Below are 25,707 nucleotides of genomic sequence, written 5' to 3'. Positions count from 1 at the left end.
CCTTCCCCAACCCTGTAGACCCCCTTCCACACACCGCCCCTCCCCCTGGAGAGGTGTTTTAAAAAACACAAAAACATAAGTAAAAACAAAACATAAAAACACTGTACAAGGACTGGTGCTGCCGCTCCCTCCTCCCTGGGGGCAGAGCTGCAGCTCAGGGACACTTGCTGAATGGATTGATTGCTCCTGTTCTCAGAAACTCCCTTGGGGCCTCTTCCCCTCCTGGGCCCGGCCTCCCCTAGTCCTTCGGGACCAGGGATCTGGAAGAAGGCCAGGCTGGGCGGTTGCCTCAGGCGAGGCGACTGTGGCTGTGGTGTCCACTGGACCCTAGGGCCTGGTGGGGCAGGGCTCCAGAAGAATCACTCAAGACTCCCCAGTGCTCTCCGTTCTTCCAACCAGGTTGGGCCCCTCGCAGCCCCCAGGAATGCAGGTTCCTTAGGACAGGCTCTCGGCTCGGCAGGCTCCTCTGGCAGGCTCCCTTCCTCTCTGCATCCCAACACTGGCCTGAAGTGGCACCTTCCCCACTCCCCGAGGGCCCAGCAGGGCCTGGCATGCTTGGCCTTGTGGCTCACACTGGCACATCCAGGCCCAGATACTCGGGGTTCTCTGCTGTCGGGGTCCCTTCAAAGGTGCCGGGTGGAGAGCTGCGCTCAGATGGGTCCTGGTCCCAGTAATAGAGGTTGTCAAAGGCTGGGCTGAAGGCAGCGGCAGGGTGGGGTGGAAGGGGAGCTCCGCCCCGGGGTGCCAGGTACTCGGGGTTCTCCACAGCACCCCCAAAGGCAAAAATGTCCTTAACAACCCCATTCTTCCCAGGGGAGAGAATCTTGGGGGAGAGAGTCTTGGGCCTTTCCAAGGTGGCACTGGCAGGGTGGGAAAGAGGCAGAGGGCCCTCCAGCGGTGAGGGGGGCTGCGGCCGAACCTCTGGCTGGTTCACATATTCTGAAAGGGCAAGAGAAGGGGGGTTGTCAGGGAAAGGAACCCAGGTTTCCCTGCCATTACTGCCACCACTCACGGTGGACAGTGAGCTGAGGGTGTGGAAAACCCGGTTTCCCCCCCACCTCCCAATCTCAGCTCAGGCCAGGGTTCCATACCCGGCTGGGGGCCGCAGGTCAGGGGGGCAACATAGCCATCGGTCTCAGGGGGCAGGGGTACTGTGGGGTCCTCGCTGTACCGCTGCAGAGGGCTGGGGTCGTGTGTGGGGAGGCTCTGCAGCCCTCTGGCTGCTCCCGTTCCCAGGTCACCATCAAACACATCGGAGCCAGCCCCTTCGGAGGGAGCCAGTGGAGACTTGGGGGGCTCCTCCTCAGAGGGCTCCAGCCCCGGGCTCAGCTCACCACCGCCACTCTGAGGACAAGAGAGAAGGTCATAATGGAGGTCATGGGTTGGGAACTTTCTGTGGGAGATGACAGGGTCACAGGAGATAAATGAGGGCACCCATAGGGCATGACAAGTCACTGGAGAGAATGGGTTCACAGGGTAGCCAAAGGGGTTGGAAGGCAGTAGGAATCCTCCTTAGGGGTAATGGGGTCTCCAGGAGAGATGACGGAGTTGGGGAAGGGACCCAAGTCCACAGGGGTGGGGGGAGGAAGCCAAACACACCCACTACAGGAGGGGACCGAAGGCACTGACCCTGGTGGACGAGCTGCGGTGCCTGCGATGGGCTGTGCCCCCGGCACCCGAGGCAGGGTCTGGGCAGAAGAAGCCCTGCTGGGGCACCAGGTACTCTTCGGCATCCACCAGGTCCCCCATGTCATCATCCTCCAGCAGCGAGCGGTAGAAAGTGCTGTCCAAGGGGCTGGCCGGGCCCAGGTCTTCATTCTGGGGAAGAGAGAGACAGAGGGTGGCAGCCCCTCGCCAGCCCAGTGCAGAAAGTTCTGGAAGGACAAGGGTCAGGCCAGGGCAGGACTTGGAGCCCTCTCTTGGGGTCACAGGCAGGGATGGGGTGAAAAGGCCAAGTACCTGGATGACCACAAAGCGCTGAGGGTCCCTGGCCATGCGGGAGAACTCGGCCACCAACTCCCGGAACCGTGGCCGACATTCGGAGTCAATCATCCAACCTGCAGGCAGGAGGAGGCTCAGCATGCCAGGCCCCAGGCCAGCCTGCACTCTGGCCCTCCTCTCCCCCGCTTTAAGCTTGGCCCTGACAATCCAGGGTGGGGGGCAGGGGAGCACACAAGGCACCCAACTCTGGGCATCTCGACTTGTTTTCTCTTATTTTGCATGTGTATCTCTTTCTGGCTGGTCCTCTTCGGTTCCTCTGGCCTTTACTGTGAAAGCCTCTTTTGAGGCTCCTTTAAACATATCAGGGAGCCTGGGTCTGCACACATCCTGCCCTGGGCCCCCTCCCACCCAGGCCCCTGGGGGGCCTTTCCACCCAGGACCTGCCACTCCCTCCACCATGCAGCCCAGCTACGCACATTTGACCATGATCATGTAGACATCGATGGTGCAGATGGGGGGCTGGGGCAGCCGCTCCCCCTTCTCCAGCAGGTCAGGGATCTCCCGGGCTGGGATCCCATCGTAAGGTTTGGCCCCAAAAGTCATCAGCTCCCACACAGTCACACCTGGGGCAGAGACAGGGTGAAGGGTGGGGGCACTAGTGGGAACTTAAGTGTTCTGAGCCCCAGAGGCTCTGCTCAGGAGCCTGGCATGGGGATGGGGTGGGGGTGGGGTGATGGCAAGGGGCAGATCTACTCAGTCTCCCCCCAATTCTTGGGAAGTGCAGTCCCAGGAAGGTTGGGCACAGGCAGCCCCTTCCTTCCCACACAAATGCTAAGGTGTCCCCAGCTCTCATCCTCCTGCCAGCCTCCCCCAGGGCTGTGGTTCCCCAGCCACTCCTTCCCCCAATCCCCTTTGCCCTCTACGCACCATAGCTCCACACATCACTCTGGTGGGTGAACCGCCGGCGGAGGATGGACTCCAGTGCCATCCACTTGATGGGCACCTGGGGAACAGAAGGGGAAATCCTTGAGATGGACATGGTGGGGAGGTAGCCATTTTCAGGGTTCTCCCAGGGGCCAAACCCCACTCTGCCACACCTCCCTCTGTCCCTGCCTAACCTTGCCCCCATCCGCGTGGTACTCAGTCTCGTCAATGTCCAGCAGCCGAGCCAGCCCAAAATCCGTAATCTTGACATGGTTGGGGCTCTTGACCAACACGTTCCGGGCAGCCAAGTCCCGGTGCACCAGCCGGACGTCCTCCAGGTAGCTCATCCCCTGGGACCAGAGGGATCCTTGTGAACCTTCTGCCGGGGCCGCACCCTGGCCCTGCTCCTGGGGGGCCTCCCCATCCCAGCCCTGGGTGGAGATAGGACCTTACTTCCAAGGGCACCTGCAGAGCCCAGGTCCCCTGCGTGCATACCTTGGCAATCTGCACACACCAGTTCAGCAGGTCCTGGGAGCCCAGGCGCCCGCGGTGTTCACGGACGTGGTCCAGGAGGCAGCCGTAGGGCATGAGCTGTGTCACCAGCTGCACAGTGGACGTCAGGCAGATGCCCAGAAGGCGGGACACGTACGGGGAGCCCACACCAGCCATCACGTATGCCTCCTAGGGGCGAAAGTACACACCGAGAGGCATGGGAGACCACCCTCACACCACCCTAGCCCCATCCATGGCCCCCAGACCAGGGAGGTTAAGAGTCGAGGTTTGGGGGAGTCACAAAGTGGCTCCCAGATGCCAGTGAAGAGAGATCTGCAGCTAGGGGTTCCCTCCTGTCCTCCCAGCTTGAGAAGGTGGAGAGGCTTACATCCAGAATTTCTTTGTTGGCTTTGGGGGACGTGTTTTCCCTCAATACTTTGATGGCCACTGGGATTTTCACGTTCTCTCCATCCGGGATCCAGATGCCCTGGGCAGAAAGAGGATATGAGCGGGTCCAGGCAGCCATTACCAGTGCTCAGAACGCCCCAACCCCCCTCGGGCCAACCCCACGGCCACCTCCATAACTGCCTCTCCCAAGCAGCTCTGCCCACCCTCCAAGGAATTGGCCACAGCCTCACAGCCCTGCCCCTGACCTTGTAGACTGTGCCAAATGCTCCGGATCCAAGCACCTTCACCTTCCTCAGCTCGGTCTCTTTCAGGATCCGCATCTGAGCCTGGTTGGGCAGCGCCCCGCTCGGCGTCAGCGGCTCCACCAGCTGGGGGCAGAGGGGGGTGCGTCAGTGCCCGGGCGGCCGCCGACCCCCAGCGCGCCGCGAGGCCCTCAGGCCGCCTCACCTCGGTCTCCTGCAGCAGCCTCCGCATCGTGTACTTCCGGATCTTCTGCCGCCGCCGCTTGATCAGGATGCCGAAGACCAGCCCCACGACCAGGACCAGCAGGATGCCCACCACGGCCGCAATGATGGACGTCACGGGGCTGAGGGTGGGAACCAGGGTCAGGGATCGGGATCAGGGGGCCAGGCTGGGGCCGGGTGATGGGGCCCCATGGAGGGACATGAAGGTCACCGGCTTTCAGAAAGGGAAGTCAGAAGGGTGACACACGGGGCTCTGGGCCTCTCTTCTCCTGCTCTAAAACCTGCCTTGGCTCCCCACTGCCTCCACCATAAAGTCCAAACCCCTTGCTAGACATTCAAAGCCCTCTCCAGCCACATAACTCAAAATGTTCTATGCTCTGGCCAGTGGCTCTGGCCCAGGCTGCTCAAACATCGTGGCATAAAAATCACCAAGGAGATTGTTCATGTGCATGATTCTGGAGCCCCATCCCCAGAATTGTGACTGGGTATGGGGTGAGGCCCAGGAATGTGCACCCCGTGACTCTGATGTTCTAGCCATATGTCCCCCCCACCCACCATAGGCCATGATTTTCCACAATTCCCAGCTTTTGCAATGCTGTTCCTTCTGCCTGGAACACCATCTCTCCATGGAGTTGTCTTTGAAGCCTGGCTCATCCCAGGGTTGACCCTGTACCCTGTCATTCTTGCCGTGCCCCCACAGGACTTGGCATGTGGCAAACATCTAGTGACTGCTCGTTTCATGAACAAATGTTTGCCCAGGACAGGCTCCAATGTCTTTTTCCCCAAAGCTCCCCACAGGCCACAGAATCAAGTCCAACTCTGTGCCTTGGTGGTCAATGCCCGAGCCCTCTAGATCTGGCCCCAACTTGACTCAGATTCACCCCTAACCCTTCTCGAGGCTTACTCAACAGGCCTCCACCCCAGAACCTCTGTGCAAACACGCGCTCGATTATCTGTCCCTCATGAGACAACTTGAGGACAGGAAGGTACTCGGCATCTTAGCTGTCTTTTCCTGCCTCTCCCCTCCCCAAGCATCCTGAGCAGGTCCTCAGTCCACTTGTTGAAGCAAATTGAAAGGAGGATCAACAGAGGAAGAGTCAGCTGGGAAGGGACATGTGTCATGTCAGGAGACCCCTCCCTGCAGCAGTGACCACCCAGGAGCTGGTGGGGAGGGGCCGGGGATGGTGTTCCAGTACCCCGCTGACCTGGCTCTCTGCTCAGCAGGGCAGCCCTTGTCATCCAGGTCCACGCAGCTGCAGGAGAGAGAATCCCATCAACCCTGGAAACCACCCTCCTGGGCTCGCCCCAGCCTCGCAACAACCTGAGCCCTGGGTGTAATGGGATTACCATCCCGATTTGACAAAGGCAGAAACAGGCAGGTCACCAGTGCTCTTTTCACCCCACAAGGGGATTCCTTCTCCAGCCTAGAAACCCACATCCCTGTTCCCCTTCACCGCCGGGGGATGGAGAGGAAAGGGGGATGCCCAGAAGAACATCAAATCCCCAAGCTCAGCTTCAGCTATTCCCTCCATAAAAGAATCCCTGTGTAAACAAACACAACCTCTCCAGGAAACAGTGTGGCAATCCCTATTAAATGATGTCACTGATCCACCCTTCCAGATGTACCCTAAAAACGGCACCTGTGCATAGGGGGTATGTGCAAGGACGCTCACTTGTACATGGAACACAACTGCAATAAACTACCAAGAAAATAAAGGGGGGCTGGGAGGATACAGTTAGATGCATTATACTATATCCATGCTGCAGATAGAGTGGTTTAAAAAAGGAGATAGATCTCCGTGCAGTCACGAGAAAGGACCTCCAAGATATTTAAGTGAGGGAAAAAAGGCAAGCACAGGTAGAGTTTGGTCCCATTTACATTAAAAAACACACTCAAAAACAAAACTGATTATAAGGGTAAACTCTATGTAACTGCTGCTTTTTGGCTATTTTTGATCTGTAAAGAGAGCAATTTTATATGGCTGAAGCAAATATACATGTAGTATGTGCAAATGTGAAAGCCTGGAAGGATGCACACATACATGAAAGCCTGGAAGGATGCACACCAGAGTGAAGCTGGAGGTTCTCCCCAGAGAGGGGGAGAGGGTGGGCAACAGAGTGGAGGGAGAGGGCACGTTTGCTTTGCAACATTTTATAACAAGGGTTCTTTGTGTATTTTGTGTAGTTAAAAATAAATGAGAAAAATAAAAAGAATAAGGTAGATCACCATGTCAGGACATGGGAAAACATTGCAAGATGTTGTTCAGTGAAAAAAAAAGGCAATTTGCAAACAATATATTTGATCTATGATCCCATTTTGGTGAAAATCAATACACGCTAGAATGTGCACAGAGAAAAACAACTGGAGGAAAAATATTCTGAATTATTAACAGCAAGGGTAGAACAGCTTTGCACATTTACTATGTTATATAGTTTCATGATGTTTTCATTTAAGTTTTTTAACATGGATTACTTTCGTAAGCAGAAAAAAAAAAAAAACCATGAAAAATTAAGAGTCTCCCAGTAAGCAAAGCTGTCCCTTTTAGAATAAGAGCCCCAGTGTTCCCCTTTCCGGAGAAAAGGCCCTCAGACTCACGAGTGGGTGCAGTTGATGGGGCACAGCTGACATGTGCCCTCCTCATCTGGGAACTTCCAGATGGGCATGAAGGAGAGGTCAGGTTTCACCCCACTGGGACAGCGAGCCACGCAGAAGGGAGGGTCCTTGAAGTGGGCACAGGCTACACACTGGTCAGCCTCCTAGAGGGGAGGAAAGGTTTGTGGGGGGCTGGCGTCGACAGCCCTGGGCAGCAGGATCAGACCCTCGGGTCCCGTTCGTGCTTGTCCCGTTCATGCTTGTCACGGCCTCTCACAGCCTCTCAGTAGCACTTTCATTGTGCCCCTGGGACAGACCCAGACCCCCTGTGTCTCCCACCCCTGCTTTCACCCATTCTCCATGGACCCTCCCTCAGCTGCCCTCCTTGAAAGCTGGGATCGTGGGCCAGGGGGGGCTTCAGAGGAAGAACTGGAGGCCCAGGGGTGGGGGTAGGGGGTCCTCCTGAGGCCTGGCAGCAAGTCATAACCATAACCAATATCTAGCAAGCCTTTCAGCAGTGCTCAGGCACTGTGCCAAACTCTGGTTCATCTAACTCTTACCACACCCCACTGAGGTAGGTACTGTTATAATTTTCATTTTACGAATGAGAAAACTGAGGTTGGAAGCAGGGCCGGGGTTTGATCCAGGGAGCTTGCTGCCTGCCCCCCGGGCCTAAGCACCTCCTACCTTGGCACAGCCAAGGCTAAGAACACAGGCCTCCTAAGGACCCCTTCACAGTCTGAGGGCCCCAGGGTCCATCACATGAACTCCCAGTCCCCGCACCCGCACCTTGCTCCTTCCACCCACTGGCTTTTCAGGTCTGAGCCCTCTCCAGGGATGTTTTACTAGACCCAGACCCAGCACACCCTGCAGCTTCTCGCCAACCCTCCAGGTCTCTGGCAATCCCTAACCCCCGTGCCCACCTTGCCTCCCCCCTTGCCCTGGGCCCACCAGCACCTCACCGATCCAAAGCAGGTCACCGAGCCATTCTGGGGCTGACACTCAGGGTGGCAAGGCAGACAGTGCCTGTCCTTCACATACTCCCGGGGGAGCCTGGGAGAGGGGACAGGAGGTGAGGGGCTCTTGGAGGAGCCCCTGTGCCACCCCTCTGACCGCCCCCTCCTCCGCCCCGCATACCCCTGCAGTACTCGGCACTCCTCCACGCACTCCTGGCCCCGCAGGAACTGGCTGCAGTTGACGCACTGGGTGGGCCCCGGACCCCAGCAGTGCCCATGGGCGCACAGCGGGTAGCAGGCCAGGCCCTTGCCCACTGCAGTGAGAAGGGAGGGGCCAGAGGTGGTGCTTAAGAGAGACCCCAGGTGAACTGGGGGTGGGGGCTGCGGGCATGGCTCAGCACTGGAGGGGAGGGGACAGGTGCTGGGCAATGCAGAGAGAGGTTCCAGACACAGAGGGGGAAAGCAAAGGGCAGATGCCCAGGCAGTGTGGCAGGGCCCAGTGAGAAGCCATGCCAAGAGGCCAAGCCAGCCAGAGCCAAGTCAAGGACAGTGTACCAGGGACAGGCGTGAGTCTGCACCAGTCCCAGAAAGCTGCTGCCAGGGGCCGGTGGGCACTCCTGTGTGCTGGCAGACGGGGAGCGTACAGTGCTGGGCTCCCTGTCTTACCACACTCATCCTCTGGCCGGTTGGCACTGTGAAGCAGGGCCTGGTGGGGGTTCCGGAAGAGCTGGTCCCAGGGCACCGTGTGTACGAAGCAGAGGCGGGCGTTGTGGTGGATGAGGGCCAGCCCGCTGCCCAATTCCCGCAGCGAGCGCAGCCCCAGCCAGCTGATGCCCAGCCCTTGCAGGGTCAGTGAATAGGCGCCGCTGTGGGAGGAGGGGAGTGCCGAGCTGCAGGCGGACACCGCATGGCTCACCTCCTCCTGACTGGCAAGGGCAGCCCTCTCTGTCCTCCTGTCCCAAGCATACTTGGCAAACCCCCTTGGTAAGGGACCGGCTGGCGCCCTCAGGGAGCAGGAACATCCACCCATACCCAGATTACCTCAAGGCCTCCCGGGGAAGCCCCTCCCCAGATCCCCTCTCCCCTGGCACTCACTCATGCAGAACTCGTCCCCGAATTACTCGCAGATTCTGGAAGACACTGAGGTCAGGCAGGCTGTCTGGCCAGGCTGCGATGTACAGGTAACCTGCAGGCACAGGGTGAAGCTGGGGGTGTGGGGAACAGGGCACGGAGCCCCAGCCCGCCTCGGGGGCAGGCTGCTGGAGGCAGGACCCAGAAGCAGATCCCACCTGTGATCTCCTCCAGGGTCTCAAACACTCTGAGCTGCTCCAGCTGTAGGGGGGCCGTGTTGGAGGCTGGATCCCTAGAAGGAGGATTGGGAGAGGGGTCAGGAGGGCCAGGAAGGGAGTGGGCATGGGCCCCCACAGCTGGCTATGCCACGACACAGCCACGAATACCCTCCCTTAAGCACTGTGGCCACTGAGCCTGATTGTTCCCATTCTGAGCTTCAAAGCCCCGGCCCTAGTTTGACAGGATCTATCAAAACAATAGTTATATCCTTTAATCCAGAAATCCCACTTCTAGGACTGTGACCTAAGGAGACAGTGGTCGCTGTTCTCAGGGGCATGTACAAAACAGAACTGTTTGTAAGAATGAAAACTGAAAACAACCTAAGTGTCCATCAGTAAACAGGGGAGCTATCAAACGAAATCCTGACCTAGCCAGACTGCAGAATAAGAACTAATGTTGGACCCCCACCCCAATCAAGATAGTGGAATGGGAATCTTCTATTCCCCCACAGAAGCTTTGAACAACCAGCCAGAACTGGCAAAAATATCTTTCTCAAAGCTCCAGAAAACAGTTAAGGGACTGAAGTAACAGGGTGAGTGCTGAATCAAGAAAAAGGCTACTTAAAAACAGTAGGATCTTGTGGTGCCATAGCTGCCTCCCCGCCCCATCCCCTTGTCAGCTTGGCACCGAGGTGGCCTGTGCTCCCAGTGCAGGTCCCTGATCCCAGTTCTCAAGGGAGCAGAGTTGCATTTGTGCACATACTGGGAGCACGTTATGTCTGGCCCAATCTGTCTGGTGATGGCCTGAGGGACTTGCAGTTGCCCTGTGTGTAGAAGGCAGTTTGCAGAGCTCTCCTACAGAACACTATGGGAGAGCAGCTGAGTGGCTGCCAGGGGCAAGGGACTGCTGGCTGTAGGACACACAGTGCAGTGCCTGGAATCATGAGGAAACTGTTTCCTAGGGAAGGGGGGACATTCAGAACCATGTAAACAGGGGAATTCCTAGGGCCACAGGCATGCCCAAGACCATGACCAAGACCAAGACCATGAAGAGAAAGATCAGGGAGGCCCCTATGTTTTGGCCTGGAGCTGTCCTCTAAACTCATTGTTATGGCTAAGCCCTCAAGAAAAGCACTACGTAGGTCAATATGCAAAGACTGGGAAAGGCATTTTTTTTGCCTTTTTTTTTTTTGGTTAGCTTCTCAAATTCAAGGAAAGCTCTGAAATAACACTAACTGGATATAAGCTTAAGGAAAAGATGCCTCAGAATCTAAATTCCAGCAATAATATAATAAAATATCAAAATGTCCAGGTTTTAACAAAAGGTCACAAACCATACAAAGAAACAGGAAGAGATGGCCCAGGCAAAGGAGCATTTTAAAGCATGAGAAACCATCAATTAGGGCCAGACCTGAGACATACCTAAAAAAAACTGTTAAAAAATGGTCCTAAATATGTTCAAATGGTTAAAGGAAGACATGGACAAAGAACTAAAGTAATTAGGAAAATGAAAGATGAACATAAAGAAATTATCAATAGAGAGACAGAAATTATGAAAAGAACCAAACAGAGCTAAAGACTACAGTAGCAGAAATTTAAAATTCCCTAGAGAAGTTCAACAGCAGATTGGAGCTGGCAGAAGATAAAGCAATTGATATCATTCCATTTGAGGAGCAGAAAGAAGAATGAAGAAAAGGAACAGAGCCTGAGGAACCTGTGGGTCACCATCAAATGTACCAATATATGCATTGTGGGAGCCCCAGAAGGAGAGGAGAGAAATAGGCAAAGAGGATATTCAAAGAAAGAAAGGCTGACAACTTCCCAAATTGAATGCAAGACATGAATATGCACACCTAAGACGCTCAATGAACTCCAAACAGGATAAACCCAAATAGACCCACACCATGGCATATCATAATCAAACTGTTAAATGCCAACGATAAAGAAAATCCTGAAAGCCGCAAAAGAAAAGCAATGGGTCATGTACAAAGGAGCCTCAATTAAGATTAAATGCAGATTTCTCATCAGAAACCATGGCAGCAAGGTGGCAGTGGGATGAAACATTTAAAGCATTGAAAGCAAAAAAAATGCCAACCAAGAATTCCATATCTGGCAAAACTGTCTAGTAATGGAAGATGGTGAGGGTACCACAATATCATGAATGTATTAATCTCACAGAATAGTATGCTTAGTAGAGGTTTAAATGGTATAGTTTATTTTGTATATGTGTTTCCACAATAAAAAATTAAAAAACAAAAGAGCAACTAAAGAGACAATGACAAATGCAATACATGATCCTGGAAGGTATCTCACGAGGGAGGAGAAACAGCTAAATTGAACATTATTAGGACATACGAAAAAACTGGAATATAGTCTGTAGTTATCTATCAATGTTAAATTTCTTGAACTTGAGAAATGCACTTAGGGTGGTTATATAAGTAAATATCCTTGTTCTTAGGAAATGTACATGGACATATTAAGTGTTCAAGGAACATGGTGTACACAACATTCACTCATGGGTCCAGAAAATGGACTGATAAATAGACAGGCAGAGACAAGGATAGATAGAATGATATGGCAAATGTGGCAAAATGCTAAAATTGGTGGATCTGGGTATCTGGGGAAGTAGGGGTATGTTGGAGTTCTCTATGGGGTTTGTACTTACTGTCCTGTATAAAAGTGCTTCAAAATAAAAAGTTAAAAAAAAAAAAAAACACAACTAATAATTAGGGAGTCTTAATATGTGCCAGGCACTGTTCGAAGAGCTTTACAAATTTTAATTCATTCAAACTTTATCACTACATTATGAAGTTGGGACTTTTATTGTCCCCATTTTACAGATAAGGAAACTAAGGGCTGAAAGGAGAGCACATGACTAACAAGAGGTAGAGCCAGGTTTCAAAACCAGGTGATTCTTGTATGTTTTATAGCCATTAAATTTCTTGAACTTGATAATTGTACTTAATGTGGTTACATAAGTGAATATCTTTGTTCTCAGGAAATACACATGGAAATATTAAGTGGTAAATGACGTATACAAGCTATCCCAAATGTTTAAAAATAGGTAGGTAGGTAGAATGATATAATGATTGTGGCAAAATGTTAAAAGTTAGTAAATCTAGGTATCTGGGTAGGGAGTATACTGGAGTTCTTTGTATTCTTTCTGCAACTCTCCTGTAAGTTTGAAATAATTTCAAAATAAAATGGCTTTCTGTTTTGTTGTTTTAAGTAAAAACAGACAGCCTTGCTCCCGAGCCTCGGCTCTTAGCTGCCACTTTGCTGCCAACTGTTCCATAGCTGTTGAAAGAATTAAGCAGCTCCACAAGAACTATCCTGACCAGCTCTCCGAAGCAAGGGGTGACAACGTGCACTATGACCCAATTTCCATGAATCAACCTCTCCCACAAAAGTACCGGAACTATGCTTCTCTCTTTGCATGTCTCTTGATAAGTGGTCTAGAAGGACACACACAAACTGTTAACAGTGGTTCCCTCTGAGAAGGGGAGTAGAGGCAGAGGAGGTGTGGAAGGGGAATTTCCTCCTTTTACTAATATATTTTTAATAGAAGTATCATTTACATACAGCAAAATGCACAAATTTTTGCTGTAGTTTGATGAGTTTTGACAACTGCATTTTCCCATATAGCCACCATCCCAGTGAATATTTAGAACATTTCCATCACCCAAAAATTTTGCTGGTGTCCCTTTCCAGGTCCCCCACCCACAGGCAACCACTGTTGTGATTTCTATCACCAGAGAGCAGTTTTGCCTGCTCTGGGCCCTGCATAAATGGGATCACACATTATGTGCTCTGTCCTGTCCGGCTTCTTTCACACAACACGGCATTTCTGAGATTCACCCATGTGTGTGTGAATCAGTAGTTCATTTATTTTATTGCCGAGCAGAATTTCATTGTATCGCTACACTACCATGTGTTTATTCATTCACCTATTGATGGACATTTGGGTTGTTTCCACCTCGGGGCTATTGCAATTAATGCTGCTAGGAATTCAAGGGGAAATTTTTACTTTATCTGGATGGCTTGACCTCTTTACAAGTGAATGTTCCTGGATAACATGTCATTTATGAAAATAACCCCCCGAAAAGTCCCTCTCCTTCTCGTCCCCCACCTGCCTCCGTCACCTCCCTGGTCTCCCATCTCAGTCAGGACTCCTGTCTGCCCTGATGCTGCCTCTGGCCATCGTGCCTGCCTTCAGCCCCATGTGTCCTTACCCTTCAAAGCTCTCCGGCAGAAACGCCAGGCTCCCAAAGATCTTCTTGCAGCCAGCAAACTCCGGGATATTGGCGCTGGTGACCGCCTTCGTCTCCCGCAGGTGCTCCATGCCCAGACCATAGCACACTGTGGGGAGCGGGCATAGGTGGGGAAGGGCCTTCTCAGCCCCACAGCGGGCCTGACTGGCAGCCACATGGGCCCAGGAGCTCAAACTCCTGGGTCCTGTCTGCAGTCCCCTCCTGGGGTCCCAGGGGCCCCTCCCCATAATGGCAGGAGATATTCAGGGGCAGAGGCAGTTAGCATAAGGGAGTGGGTCCCAGGAGGGTCTGAGGAAGGGTGGGACAGAGCGGGCTAGGCCAGGCCAGGTGTGCAGAGAGACAGGGACTGTGGCCTGGACCAGGGGCTGGCAAGTGGGTACCTCGGGCACAGGGTTTGCTGCATTTCTCACACCGCTGTGTCCCATCCTCAGCCGTGACCTCTTGGTTGTTCAGGGGACAAACCAGGGTGCAGGAGCCCACATCCGTAGAGAGGTAGTTGTCTGAGGAGACCAGGAACAGGCTTGTGCCCTGGCCCTCCATGCCCTGCCATGGGCAGAGTCACCAGGACCCGGTATGATAAGAATGATATCAGCCAATACTTGGATGCCCTTACTACACGCCAGGCGCTGTTCTAAGCGCTTGACATTCTGTCACACCACCTTATGCAAATGGCACTGCTGGACTCCCAGTCTGCAGAAAGGGAAACCAAAACAGAGCTCAGTATGTCACACAAAGCTACAGTGGTAGTAAGTGGACAAGCCAGGATTTGAACCCAGCCAGCCTGGCTCTATCTATACTCATGCTCCTGACCACCACGGGGAGGGCACGACCTGGCCCTCAGGGTCCATCCCTGTCTCCCATGAGATTCCCAGGTCCCGGCCCAGTCCCAGGGAGCCCTGGCACTCACAGGGACAAGAGGTCACACAGCTGGCACCAAAGGTGTAGCGGCCCTCGGGGTTGGGCATGGACTCGAAGGTGTCCGTGTTGTAGGTGACCAGGGCTGGGCAGTGCAGCTCGCAGATGCCGCTGTGGTTGAAGTGGAGACAGGCCTGGGAGGGTGGGCAGCTGCTGGTCACCAGGCTGCCTCTCCCTAGGGTGCCAGGGGCAACAGGGGAGGACCAGGCAGGGTGGCCCTCCCCGCACACCCCTGGGGAGTGGGGCCTGGTGGCCACAGGGCAGAGGCACGTACCAGACAGTCGGAGTGCTTAGGGCCTGTGCAGCCGGCGGCACACTGCTCATGGCAGCAGTCCGTGGGCAGCAGGCCCTTACAACGGGCACAGCCGCTGGCACAGATGGTGCGGGTCACTGTCGGGCAAAGGTAGGATGAGCCACCAGACCCTCACCAGCATCACCTGCTGTGGTGACGTCCTGCCCCAGCCCTGGCATCCAGCCCCTCCCACGTCACCCTATCCCACCCCATTCCTAGCCCCCTCTGAGACTCACAGCTCTGGCAGTCCTCGGGACTTTCCCCCCAGCAATGGGGGGCTTTACAATCCGAAGAACAGGGCCTGCCTGGGGAGAGAGACAGAAAGATCCAGTGAGACAGACGCACAGTGGAGAGAGGGGAGGGTTACCGCAGAGAGAGCAACCAAGAGGGAGAATGCACAGTGAGGGAGTGACCCAGACAGACCCAGATGGACTCCAAAGACAAAGACACAATCCAGAAGCAGAGGGAGAGAGACAGCAGGAGGGTCAGTGGCTGGGGGGCGGGGAAGCCAAGAGTTGGGGGTCGGGTAGACTGTCTGAGGGAGGAGGCTACAGGTGGAGAGGAGCACGGCTTACAGGTCCGTGAGCGGTTGGTGTCCACCACCATGGGGGCCAGCTGGTTGTTCTTGTGGAATATGTCCTTCCACAGAATCGTGTCCTGGTGGCAGAGCTGGGGGTTCCGCTGGATCAGGACCCCTCCCTTCAGGATCTCTGTGGGGTGGGCAATAATCAGGGGACCCACTCTCCACTGTCTCCTGTCTGTCCCCCTTGGGGCCCTCCTGCCTCCCAGGAGGGAAGCAGGCCTCTTAACTCCCAGATTTCCCGGCAAGCAGGGAAGGTGCATCCAGAGGTATTCCTTGAAATTTCCTTCAGCATCTTTTAGGCCTACCACCCCACCCCAAAGACACATCCACATTTTCATAGATGAAGAAAGTCAGGCTGAGGGAGGAGTGAGTAGCTCGGGTCGGGGTCCAGTGTTAACATCACTCTTCTTTCCTCTGGCCTCTACCTCGTGCACACTGCTTAGCAGTTAAAAGAGACTTTGGGGTCTGAAACCCAGCTTCGCCACTAACCAGCTATGTGATCTTGAGCAAGACACTGGTCCTCTCCAAGCCTCAGTTTTCTCATCTATAAAATGGGAATAACCCTGATGGTTCCCTTGCAGGATTGTAGCAAGATTGAAATGGGATCGTTCATACAAAGTGCCTTGCACCCAGGGCTTTGGGACACTGGCAGCTCCAGGGCCACCAGGTACAGTTACACAGGTTGCTCACTGCACAAGTTTACTCAGCCAAGTGGGGGCAGGAACCTAACTTGTATTTTAATTGTCAAGCTAGGAGTGCTGGTGCAAGCTGTGACTTTCTAGAAGGAAGGGAAACCTTTACTAATCTGTACAAGTGCTCTTTCCCTGGCTCCACCTGCATCCCCCCAGAGCAGGTGCTGTTTCTATTTCATACAAAGGCATCTCGTGGCTAGCAGTGGCCCTGGTCAGCTCTCAGTATCCCTGAGAGGGTTTCCATGATGAGAATGACCACCTGTGAGGCTTCGAAGCTGCAGCTCCTGCAGTCCTCCTGGGGCAGCCCCGGTGGCAGGGGTGGCATGGTCCGGCAGGTCTCCATTGCCCAGCACGGCCAGGGCATACTGGTCCTCGAAGAGCTGGGTGCCTCGCACAATTCGCAGCCTCTGCAGGGGAACGTGCCTCACCTGGTTGTGGGCGATGAGCACGTAGCCCTGCACCTCCTGGATGCCCTGGGAGGGGACAGGGCGGGGCAGGGGCTGAGGCAGGCCTCCTTGGGGCTCCTTGTGCAAGGCCCCCAAACCACCTGAGCAGTCTTCCTCCCTCGGGCATAAAATGGAGATCAAAAGCCACTCCTGCCCTGCCTTACCAGGTTCCTGTATGATCAAGGAGGATAAAAGTGCAGGGAGCACTTTCAAACTATTAGCAAGTGCCGTCCCAGGAGCTCAGCTTCCTCATCCGTAAAAGCAAAGGCCTGGACGAGATGACGTCTGGGGTTTGACAGACCAAGCAATGCCCATGTGGCCCCACTCCAGGGCATCATGGACACCACTCAACAGAGTGGTTTCCACTGTCCTCCTCAAAGCCCTTTCACACATTTCTCTGTTGACGGACCTCCAGGAGGAAGCAAAGTATGCAAATTGCTCCCAATATACCGATAGGGAAACCGAGACCCACTGAAGCTAAGGGGCTGGACCACATTCACACAGGTTGTCAGCAGTAGAACCACACCCAGAACCCATGACTCCCATCAGCTCTTTCCACCACTCCAAGCATGGGATGGTGGCTGGGAAACTTGGATGTAACTGGTGTTGGCAAAAGAGCAGACAATTCAGCAGAGAAATGGATGCATTCCACCCACAGATGTCCACAGCCAGCAGCAGAATGGGTGGGGGGTGGATATCAGAAAGGACTTCCCAGTTGAGGAACCCCAGGAGAAGAAATATAGGGAAGGGACATGGGCACTCTCATCTACAACCCACCCATAAGCCAAGGGCTCAGCCCAGCTGGAGGCAGGGGCTTGGCTGGGCTGCACATGGGACCCACCTGCAGGAAGGAGAGGCTGGCATTGGTAGGCAGGTAGGTGAGCTCCAGATTCCCCTGCACCACCTGACAACCCTGGTAGAGGTGGCGGAGCATGTCCAGGTGGGTCTTGGGACTGGCCGGGAGCCGCAGCTTCATGTCTGTGCCAGTGCAGACTGCAGGGGGGCAGGAGATGGGTCAGGGGGCACAGAGCTTCTCTGACTTGGCCGCGTGACATCCACACTCATCACCCCTAACCCCAAGTGCTGCTTTCTCAGAGGGGGAAAAAGCACAACTCAAGGACCCCTTGTCCCATGTCCTCTGTACCTGCAGGCTAACAGAAGAAAACTTGGATTTGGGGGAAGGAAAATCAGGAATAGTCTCCTGGTTGGATGCATCCTGGGAGCACCCAGAGCAGGCCTTCTGTGCCAGCCCTGTGGAGCCTGCAAACCGGCCCAATACAGGGTGTTGGCTGGCAAAGAAAGCCTTCCTTTGTGCCACAGGCTGAGGGGTAAAAATCCCCCACGAGAGGAGATGAATCACGGATCCTCTGGATACCCTCTGATCGTCTCCCAAGCAAACAAACTCAGGGCATTCTCCCCCCTCCATTCCAACACCACCCACATGCCAATCTCCTGGCAAGAGATACCCACTCCCCCAGTGCCACCCAGAAAGTGGGGAAGGAGGGTCAGCTGGAGTCAGAGCTGGGGAAAATGGGGGCGACCAACGGCTCAGTCACTGCAGGGACTTCTGGAATTCCCCAAGACAGGGCAAAAACACATCATACCCCAGCTATGGGCATCTAGACCCAGGCGGCAGATCCGAGGCCAGCGTGATGCCAGCTCCAAAGGCTCCTATGCTGGCAACCCTCACCCATGCCACCTCCTCAGGGCAAGTCTCCGGAGCCAGCTGGCAGAGCCTATGCCACGAAACTCCTGCCACAAGGGCATTACATCAGCTTTGGATACCTGCCCTGCTGCCAATCACCAGTCAAGGGGCATCAGGATGAACTGCCATAATTGGCCCACCTGTCCCCTAGGACCTGGTGTCCCTGGGACCAGAAGAACCCACGAAGCCCAGGGATCCTAGAGGGGGTAAACCACCCCCGGTGCAGGGTGTACTTGGGGAGGCAGCTGGCACCATTCCTGCCAGCAGGGGGGAGATGAGCCTGTGCCCAGTTGAACTCGTTTTTCTGCTCTGGTGAGAAGATGAATCACCTGGCATGTCTTGCCCAGGAGGGTGTGCGGGAGGGGATTAAGGGGGGTGGAGGGCACCCTCAGATACACAGGCCTGAGCCACAGGTGCCTGAGCTGCCCGGAATTCCCTTCGATCATCGCTCCACCTCCAATGGACTGTTTGCCCATTCAGGGGACAGCACAGTGGCTGGCTGTGAGGTCCGACACCAGGGCCCCTGCTTCCCCAGCAATTTAGAGTCTAATGACATCCGAGGGGATATATGTGATAGCCCCCTGCCTCCAGGGAGCTGGGAAAGGCTGGTGGGGCAGGCCCCAGGGTTCCCACCTGGGCTAGTGACCACGAGCCGGTGGTCTCCCTGTAACAGCCAGAGTGGTCTCTATTCCCATCCCCCTAGGCAGAGAGGGAAGGAAGCAAAGAGGGAGGAAGGGGAGGGTCCGAAATAGAACTCAAGGGTTCATCACCCGGGCTGAGGAGAGGGCGACTGTCAGACACCCCCCCAACCATGTCTCAGCCCCTCTCCTGGCACCCTCTCCTTCCTCAGCCCCTCCCTGTAAACTCCCAAAAGAAACAGGAGCCTGGGGTGGCGGGCCGGGCCCAAAATAACGCCCTGCGGCCAGGACCTCCCCCGGCTTCAGCTGCTTTACAGGCACAGCTGTCTCCAGACCCAGACCCCAGGCCCTGGCCCAAGCTTGGGGGACAGGGACCTGCAGGTCTAGGGCAGGGACTGTCTCCACCCGCTGTGGCCCTCTGCCACCTCCAAGGGACACCAGCTGTGGCAGCCAGGCAATAGGAAAACAACAACAATGGGAACCAGGAGCAGCTGCATTAACTGGGTGCCTATTGGGTACCCAGCAGGCACTCGGGGTGGATCCCATAACAACCTCCAGGGGCCGGGACTGCCGCCTCTGCTTTGCAAAGAAACTGAGGCTGGCAGGAGTTAGATTCTCCCAAGGACACCAAGTTTGTGAGCAAGAGAGATTAAGATTTGAACTTGGGTCTGTCTTTAAGCCCCACATTCCTTCCACTAGGCCTAGCTGCACATGCACAGTACACCCTACATGCCACACAAACATAGAACACACTCACTCTCCCGGTGCCACGGATCAACATTACAGGACTCTGGGCAGGGCAGAGTGGCTGGGCTGGGCTGGGCTGGGCTGGGCAGGAGGATCAGAAAAGGTGGGAGCCCCGCCCCACTAGAGTTTGTTTACCTGATTTGTGGACAATTTGAGTCTACGACTCTTTTTGCAGACAGGTGGTAAAGTTGGTACCCTGAGACCTAGCTTGCCAGCCAAACCGCCCCCCAACCTGACACGAAGGTAAGAAGGCGTTCTCAACACTTCCCAGCCTCGACCTCCCCAGCTCCCTCCTACTCCCCCATCTCCAAACCAAGCTCCCCCTCACCAGCCCTCATCACAGATCCCATATCCACCTGATGCCCCCCACCCCCATTTATTTTCTTGGGTGCTAGAGGTCCTAATTTCACACAGGGACACTCTTTGTCTCCAGGACACCTGCCCCTCAGGAGCCCCAACTTCCAAACCTCATGGCAAAGACGTGTGAGGCAGGACCAGGCCACATCCAGGACAGGGTACACAGTGAGCTGGATAAGTATTTGGTGAATGAATGAACAGTCAACAGTGTCCAAGTTGGAAGGGACCAGTTGAGGTCATGGCATCCATCCCTCATGTCCCTTCTGCTGGCCTTTGTGGTCAGGGTTTGGTCCCAGACCAGGCAGGTCCTCTCCTCCCCACCAGCCTTCAGCCCCAGCTGCTTCTCTTGCTCACTACCATAGAAGCCAACACTTCTGTTGGTTCCTATGAACACCACCAGGAAAACTACCTGCCACTACCCTCCCACCCCCACCCAAGACTCACCTCCCCAGGTCCCGAGGACAGAGCTTGCTGTGGTCACTCTGGGACTCACCTGGCCACACACGTTGGGTGTACAGGGCCTGATCTCAGGCTCTTTGGAGAGAAACCCTAGCTGGACCACTCAACAGGTGACCTTGGGCAGGTCCCCAGACCTCTGGAGCCTGGGATTCCTCATCTCAGCCCCTGGGGCAGGGGCTAAACCAGATGCATCTCCCAGCCCCGCAGTGCCTGCTACCCACTAGGTATACAAACATGACTATTCCCTGACCTGAGCCTGGCAGTGAGGAGAGTAATAAAAACAACTCTTATTCTTCTCAGAGAAGTTAAATGAGATAATGAACAGAGGAGTTTGTAAACACAACATGGCTTTGTCAACAGAACTGGGGCAACACAAACATTAGCTCTAATAATTCTCCCACTCCCCCAAGAACACACCCCCCCCCCTCACCCTACCTCGGCTCTCTTCCCAGGGTTTGGGGGACAGGTGGCCAGAAGAAATGGAGGTTATCAAGCCAGAGGGACTTCAACTTCCCACAGGCTGAAGGTGGGGAGGGGGATCACTTTCCAGATCATTCCAACCCCCAGAGACAGGCACCACTACTCTGGGCCCTAAACAGCAACCCCAGGCCCAGCTCCGCACTAGCCCCTCATACTCCCGCCCCAGCTGTCTCCCTATGTCCACAGTCCTGTGTGTCCCAGTGGTCTCTGCCCCCAGACCCGGACACAGTGAGAAGGCCCAAGAGAAAGGCAAGGAGGGCTGGATGAGGAGGGAGAGGACCCCACAGCCAGGAGGGGTCCCAAGACCCCAGCTCAGGGAGAGTGACGGGTGGGGGGAGACAGCTCCACTTTCTGTAGCCTAGATAAATGGATGGAGAGGGAGGTCATCCATCTGAATAAACCTTGCTCAACTCATTCCTGGTGAACAGAGCAAGACTCGAATCAAATCCCGAGACCTCCTCTCTGGAGTCCAAATGTGCCCTGGACATTTCCGATTAGCTGGGGAGCCTTGAATAAACGGCTTCATTTCCCTGAATTTCAGTTTTCTCATCTGTGCACTTACTTCCCAGGACCTCTGCAAAGATGAAATGAAACTGTCTGTGGATAAGACCCTGATACATAGAAAACACAGTGCATTTTCTAAAAGTTAAGGTGAGAGGTTAATACAGCAGGAGTGTGGGTAATCCCAAACCAAGAGAAAATAAAACGTGCTTCGTATTTGCATATTTGACTTCGGAATGCAATACATGGTGTTTTTTTTTTTACATTTGATCCCATCTTTTCGATTGTATTCTCTTGAATATTAAAGTGGTTACTTTCCCTAAGTGTAGTAGAAACAGGGAAGGAGGCTGCTGGGAAAACCATACTGGAAATCAAACATGAGCTCCACAAGATAAAAAGGATGTGTTGGCCGGAATTTTGCAATTACCTTGACCTCGCAGAAAGGATCGCAGCAAAATCCCGACCCTCAGAGCCTTCCCCAGGTCTCCCCTACCCCCACATTCCTGTCCCTGCACTCAGCCATGGACTGTAGTGGGGGAGCTGGAGGCAGCTGGCAGGGGAGGCTGCATTTTAACAATGCCCCATGCAACACACCCCGAGTCTCTCTCTGTACCCAGCAGTGCAGGCTGAGGGGTGAGGAAGATGGGAGGAGACCCCAGGAGATGGACCCTCAAATCCTAGCTCTGCAGCAACCCCTCTGCTCTCCACCTGCTCAACTCCCAGGCCAAGGCGAGGAGGACAGCAGGTCGGCCCCGACAGCCCAGCCCGGCCTCACCCTTCGCAGAAGGTCAGGGGTGAAGACACCCGCCTGGGAGCGGGGAGAGAGGATGGGCTCGCTGGAAAAGAGGCGCCTCCTTCCTCGGAGAGAAGGCATGGGGCCACCTCCCGCTGTTTACAGCCGAGCTGGCCCAGCACCTGAGGGCATTCCTTGAGAGGGCAGAGTTCAGCCGCGTCCCCAAGTCGGCAGGGAGACTGCTGTTTGGCAACACAAAGCCGAGACACACAAGCACTCAGACCACACAACTCAGGAACACCCTGGCAAAAGCCTGCAGCTTCGGACACCCACACGGACTCTCCCCAGCTAACAAGGCGAAGCCCAGACGGAGGGGCCCTCGGGCAGCACGCGGCCACGATGACACCCCCACCCCGACTCCCTGACCTGCGGAGACCACCCACTAACTCTCAGAACACTCTCATTTTGTGTTCCCCACAGCCGGGTGATGCAGAGAGCAGTTCCCATTGTTCAAGGCAGATTAATATAGTGATTTTGAGTGTGCGGCTGGGGGTCGGACTGGCTGGGGTCGGAGGTGGGCACCACCACTTACTGGCTGGTACTGAACCTCCTTAGGGCCCAGGTCTGCCCCTGGACCATGGAAATAGGACTTCTCCCACAGGGTGGTGGAGGTTTAAGGAGGGAATGTACACAAAACGCCATACACGGGACCTGGCATAGGGGGTACCTCTAGGACACGTTTGCGTTTATCAGTATTGCCTACAGGTGGACAGACACCCCTCTCAGAACACACCCAGCCCCCCACAACACCCTTCCCCCCACATGGCAGGAAGGGAAAGGCAGGGGAACAGCCCAGCCCCCTGCATTCCCCATTTCTTATCCCCACCCTCCCACAAGTGCCCCCAGAATCCCTCCCTTGGAACTTTCCCACTTTATGCCCCAGACCATGACACCCACCACCATTCCACACACACACCCCCACATGCTCTCAAAGTCATAAAACACCCAGTCCCCAAGCTGGCCCTACAGAAACTGGTTCAAAACAACCCGTCTCCCCCTCCCCCTGCCCCAGACCCCAGCAAAAGGCAACTCTGCAGCCTCCTGTCCCCTCTCTCCCCCTGGGCTAGGCAGGTTGCTCTCCCCGCCTCCCCCGTCTACGCCCCGACCCTGCCGAGCGCTGGAGAGGGGATCGGCAGGGACAGGGCGGAGGGGACCCCCCAAAGGAATCTAGTCCAGTCCAGTCTGGAGGCGGAGGCTGCCAACTGGAAAAACTGCGAAAGCTCGGAGGGGCTCAAGAAGGGGAAACACACACATACACACACGCACGCAAGCACGCACACACACCACGCAACACAGTCTTAAGGGGAAAGCTTTCTGTACAATTCCAGAGAACTTTTTTGACAAGTTCCCGGAGCCGTTCTGGAGCCTGGGAAGAGCCAGTCCCTTGAATAGAACCTCTAGAACTGCTCGGGAATAATCGCCCCCCGCCCCACCTCCCGGCGCCCCCTCCCTCTGCCCGAAGGCCCAGCCACCCTGCGCCCCTCGACTGTCCACAACTCCAGGTCGGGAGAGCGCGGGTGCTCCCTCTGCCCCCGCGGGTCCGGGAAGCTCTGAGGGGGGACGCAGGCTGCAGGGGCTTCGGCCGCTGCTCCAGCCCCCTCCCCACGCCAGACCCACCTTGGGTGCCCGCGGCTCTGGGGGGCAGGAGGGCGAGGAGGAGCCCCCAGCGGCACCAGGCCGCCAGCTCCATGGTGCTCACAGCGGCTCCGGCCCCATGGCTCCGGCTGGACCAGGCTGGGGGCGCGCCGGGCGAGGCGAGGGCAGGGGGCCGGGCGCCCGGGGAAGGGGCGGGCGGCGGCCTCGGGGGCTTCTGCTGGCTCCTCTGGCCGCGGAGGAGGGGAATCTCAGCTCCACAACTTAATTCTTGCACTTCCTTAAGGCACCCCTCCTCCTCCACCTCCTCCTCCTCCAGTGATTGGGAGCGAGCGCGCTCGCAGCTCGGCCCCCCCGCCCCCTCCAACTGCATTCCAGCAAGTCCCTGGGAGTGGCGATTCCCAGCTTCACTTTCTCCCTCTCTCCGCGCAGGCCTGCGGGGTGCCCCTCCCAGCGCCCGGACGCCTGGGTTTCCTGCAGCCCTTCTCAACCATTTTCACGACGGACCCCTAAAAGCATGGAGAGGGAATCTTCCGCCCCTCTGGGGCAAATTTTTTAGGGGCCGGCTGCTATCCTTCCTTCTCTTCTAAGACGCAGGTTTTGTCTTAAACTGTTTGCATCCTTAAACTCCGTCACATGCATATTTGTCGTAATAGCAAATAATGGTTTTCCCACCACGTCCCCAAGTGGAATTGGTAGTCGAGGCAGGGGATGTGTTGTGTTTAACTTCTGGCCTCCAGGACTCCCTGGCATAGCTTCTGGACTCTTAGCCATTTTCCCCAGTCTGAGAAGCATGGTCCTAAGGGGATCTATAGATCTGGGGAGAGGAGTTCAAATTAGAGGGGCCTCCATCCCAGCCCTTCAAAGGCCATCCCTCCTATCTCTTTATGGGGACCCCCAGCCCCCAATTCATTCTAGGTTTCTTCTCTGTCCCTTGCCTTTTGTTTCCCTGTTCCATCGCAGTTCCCCACCCTGCATTCTACCTGGAGCCCCCGACCCTGTTCCTAAGGCCCAGTGTGATGGGGGAGGGGAGAGGGTAGGTTGGGAAGGGAAGAGTATTTTTGTTGGGAATTCCAACAAAGTAGTATATGAAACAAACTTTTTTATTTGTTAAATCTGGCAAGTCTTATTGAAATACCCTAACCAGGAGCAATGTCTGTACTGGTCCAAGAGGGGGTCAGGGGCACCTGTTAGGGACTGGAGAATGAAGGACACTAGAATTTCTTAAAGTGCTTCCACGGGCCGAACACAGTTATTGGAAGGCACTTGCGCGTAAGGTGGTTGAGAGCAGCAGGGGCTCTGGGATGGGAATGACCTGGACTCCACCACTTTTTAGCTGGGTGACCTTGAGCAAGTCACTGAGACTTCTGGGTCTCAGTTTTCCCATCTGTAAAATAGGGTCTTTAATGGCTTCTGGCATACTGTGCTGGGGGTTCAATGAAATAATGCTCCTGAAGCACTTAGCACAGTCCTTGGCACACAGTAGCTGCTCAGCGAATACCCTGAATTTCCTTATACTGGGGCAGATCCAGTTTTGTGGGGCCTGAAGCTTATATAATTTGGGAGACACCCTTTAAGAAAAGAAATAAAAAGTTATAAATACAAAATTAAACACAATGATAGTAGCGCAACATTGTGAATGTAATTAACACCACAAAGTTACATATTTGAAAGTGGTTAAAGAGAGAAATTTTAGGTTGTATATATGTCGCTAGAATAAAACTAAAAACAACAACATTGGATTATACAACACAAACAGTGAGCACTAATGGACTATGGACTATAGTTAATAGTATAATTATGATAATGTTTTTTAAACAAAGATACCACACTAATGCGAAGTGTTAATAATAGGAAAAACTGTGTGTGAGGAGAGGTGTGTTTTTCTGTAAACCTACAACTTATCTTGTAAAAAACAAATTAAAAAAACAAAAAAATTAAATATAAAATTATGCACATACATGCAAATGAAGGGCCTGAACCTCTACCTTTCTTAACCCCATGGTAATCCCCCTCTAACTTTAACCAGTAATGTTCAAACCACAGGTCACGATCATCCTTAGAGGGTCCTGAAACCATTTCAGATGATCAAGGCTACCTTTTTTTTTTAGTTCTTTTTTAAGAAGTAGAATGGAATAGAAACTATCTGAGAGCATCACAGGGAGCAA

The 25,707-nt window shown here is 54.6% G+C and overlaps 1 protein-coding gene across 4 annotated transcripts; it reads right to left on the bottom strand.

Moving 5' to 3' along the window:
• Position 1: 1 nt before the first annotated feature.
• Positions 2 to 23,846, bottom strand: ERBB2 (erb-b2 receptor tyrosine kinase 2). Of its 4 annotated transcripts, none has more exons than XM_037809110.1 (27): positions 23,564 to 23,846; positions 17,108 to 17,259; positions 16,080 to 16,293; positions 15,121 to 15,255; positions 14,782 to 14,850; positions 14,528 to 14,643; positions 14,246 to 14,387; positions 13,719 to 13,838; positions 13,300 to 13,426; positions 9,068 to 9,141; positions 8,874 to 8,964; positions 8,445 to 8,644; positions 7,960 to 8,092; positions 7,785 to 7,875; positions 6,826 to 6,986; positions 5,435 to 5,482; positions 4,213 to 4,351; positions 4,011 to 4,133; positions 3,746 to 3,844; positions 3,361 to 3,546; positions 3,060 to 3,215; positions 2,869 to 2,944; positions 2,418 to 2,564; positions 1,960 to 2,057; positions 1,630 to 1,818; positions 1,092 to 1,344; positions 2 to 939 (listed from the first exon to the last, which is right to left on the bottom strand). In XM_037809110.1, the coding sequence occupies exons 1-27, from the start codon at positions 23,634 to 23,636 to the stop codon at positions 569 to 571; spliced, it is 3,783 nt and encodes a 1,260-aa protein (XP_037665038.1). In that variant the 5' UTR covers positions 23,637 to 23,846; the 3' UTR covers positions 2 to 568. The 4 variants fall into 4 exon arrangements, with proteins under 4 accessions (XP_037665038.1, XP_037665036.1, XP_037665037.1 ...); XM_037809108.1 differs by having other exon boundaries at positions 16,080 to 16,248; positions 23,564 to 23,775; XM_037809109.1 differs by having other exon boundaries at positions 16,080 to 16,227; positions 23,564 to 23,775.
• Positions 23,847 to 25,707: the final 1,861 nt, after the last annotated feature.

Source organism: Choloepus didactylus, chromosome 18, assembly GCF_015220235.1.
Source record: "Choloepus didactylus isolate mChoDid1 chromosome 18, mChoDid1.pri, whole genome shotgun sequence".
Taxonomy (NCBI): Eukaryota; Metazoa; Chordata; class Mammalia; order Pilosa; family Megalonychidae; genus Choloepus; species Choloepus didactylus.
This window is presented reverse-complemented; position numbering and strand designations above follow the sequence as displayed.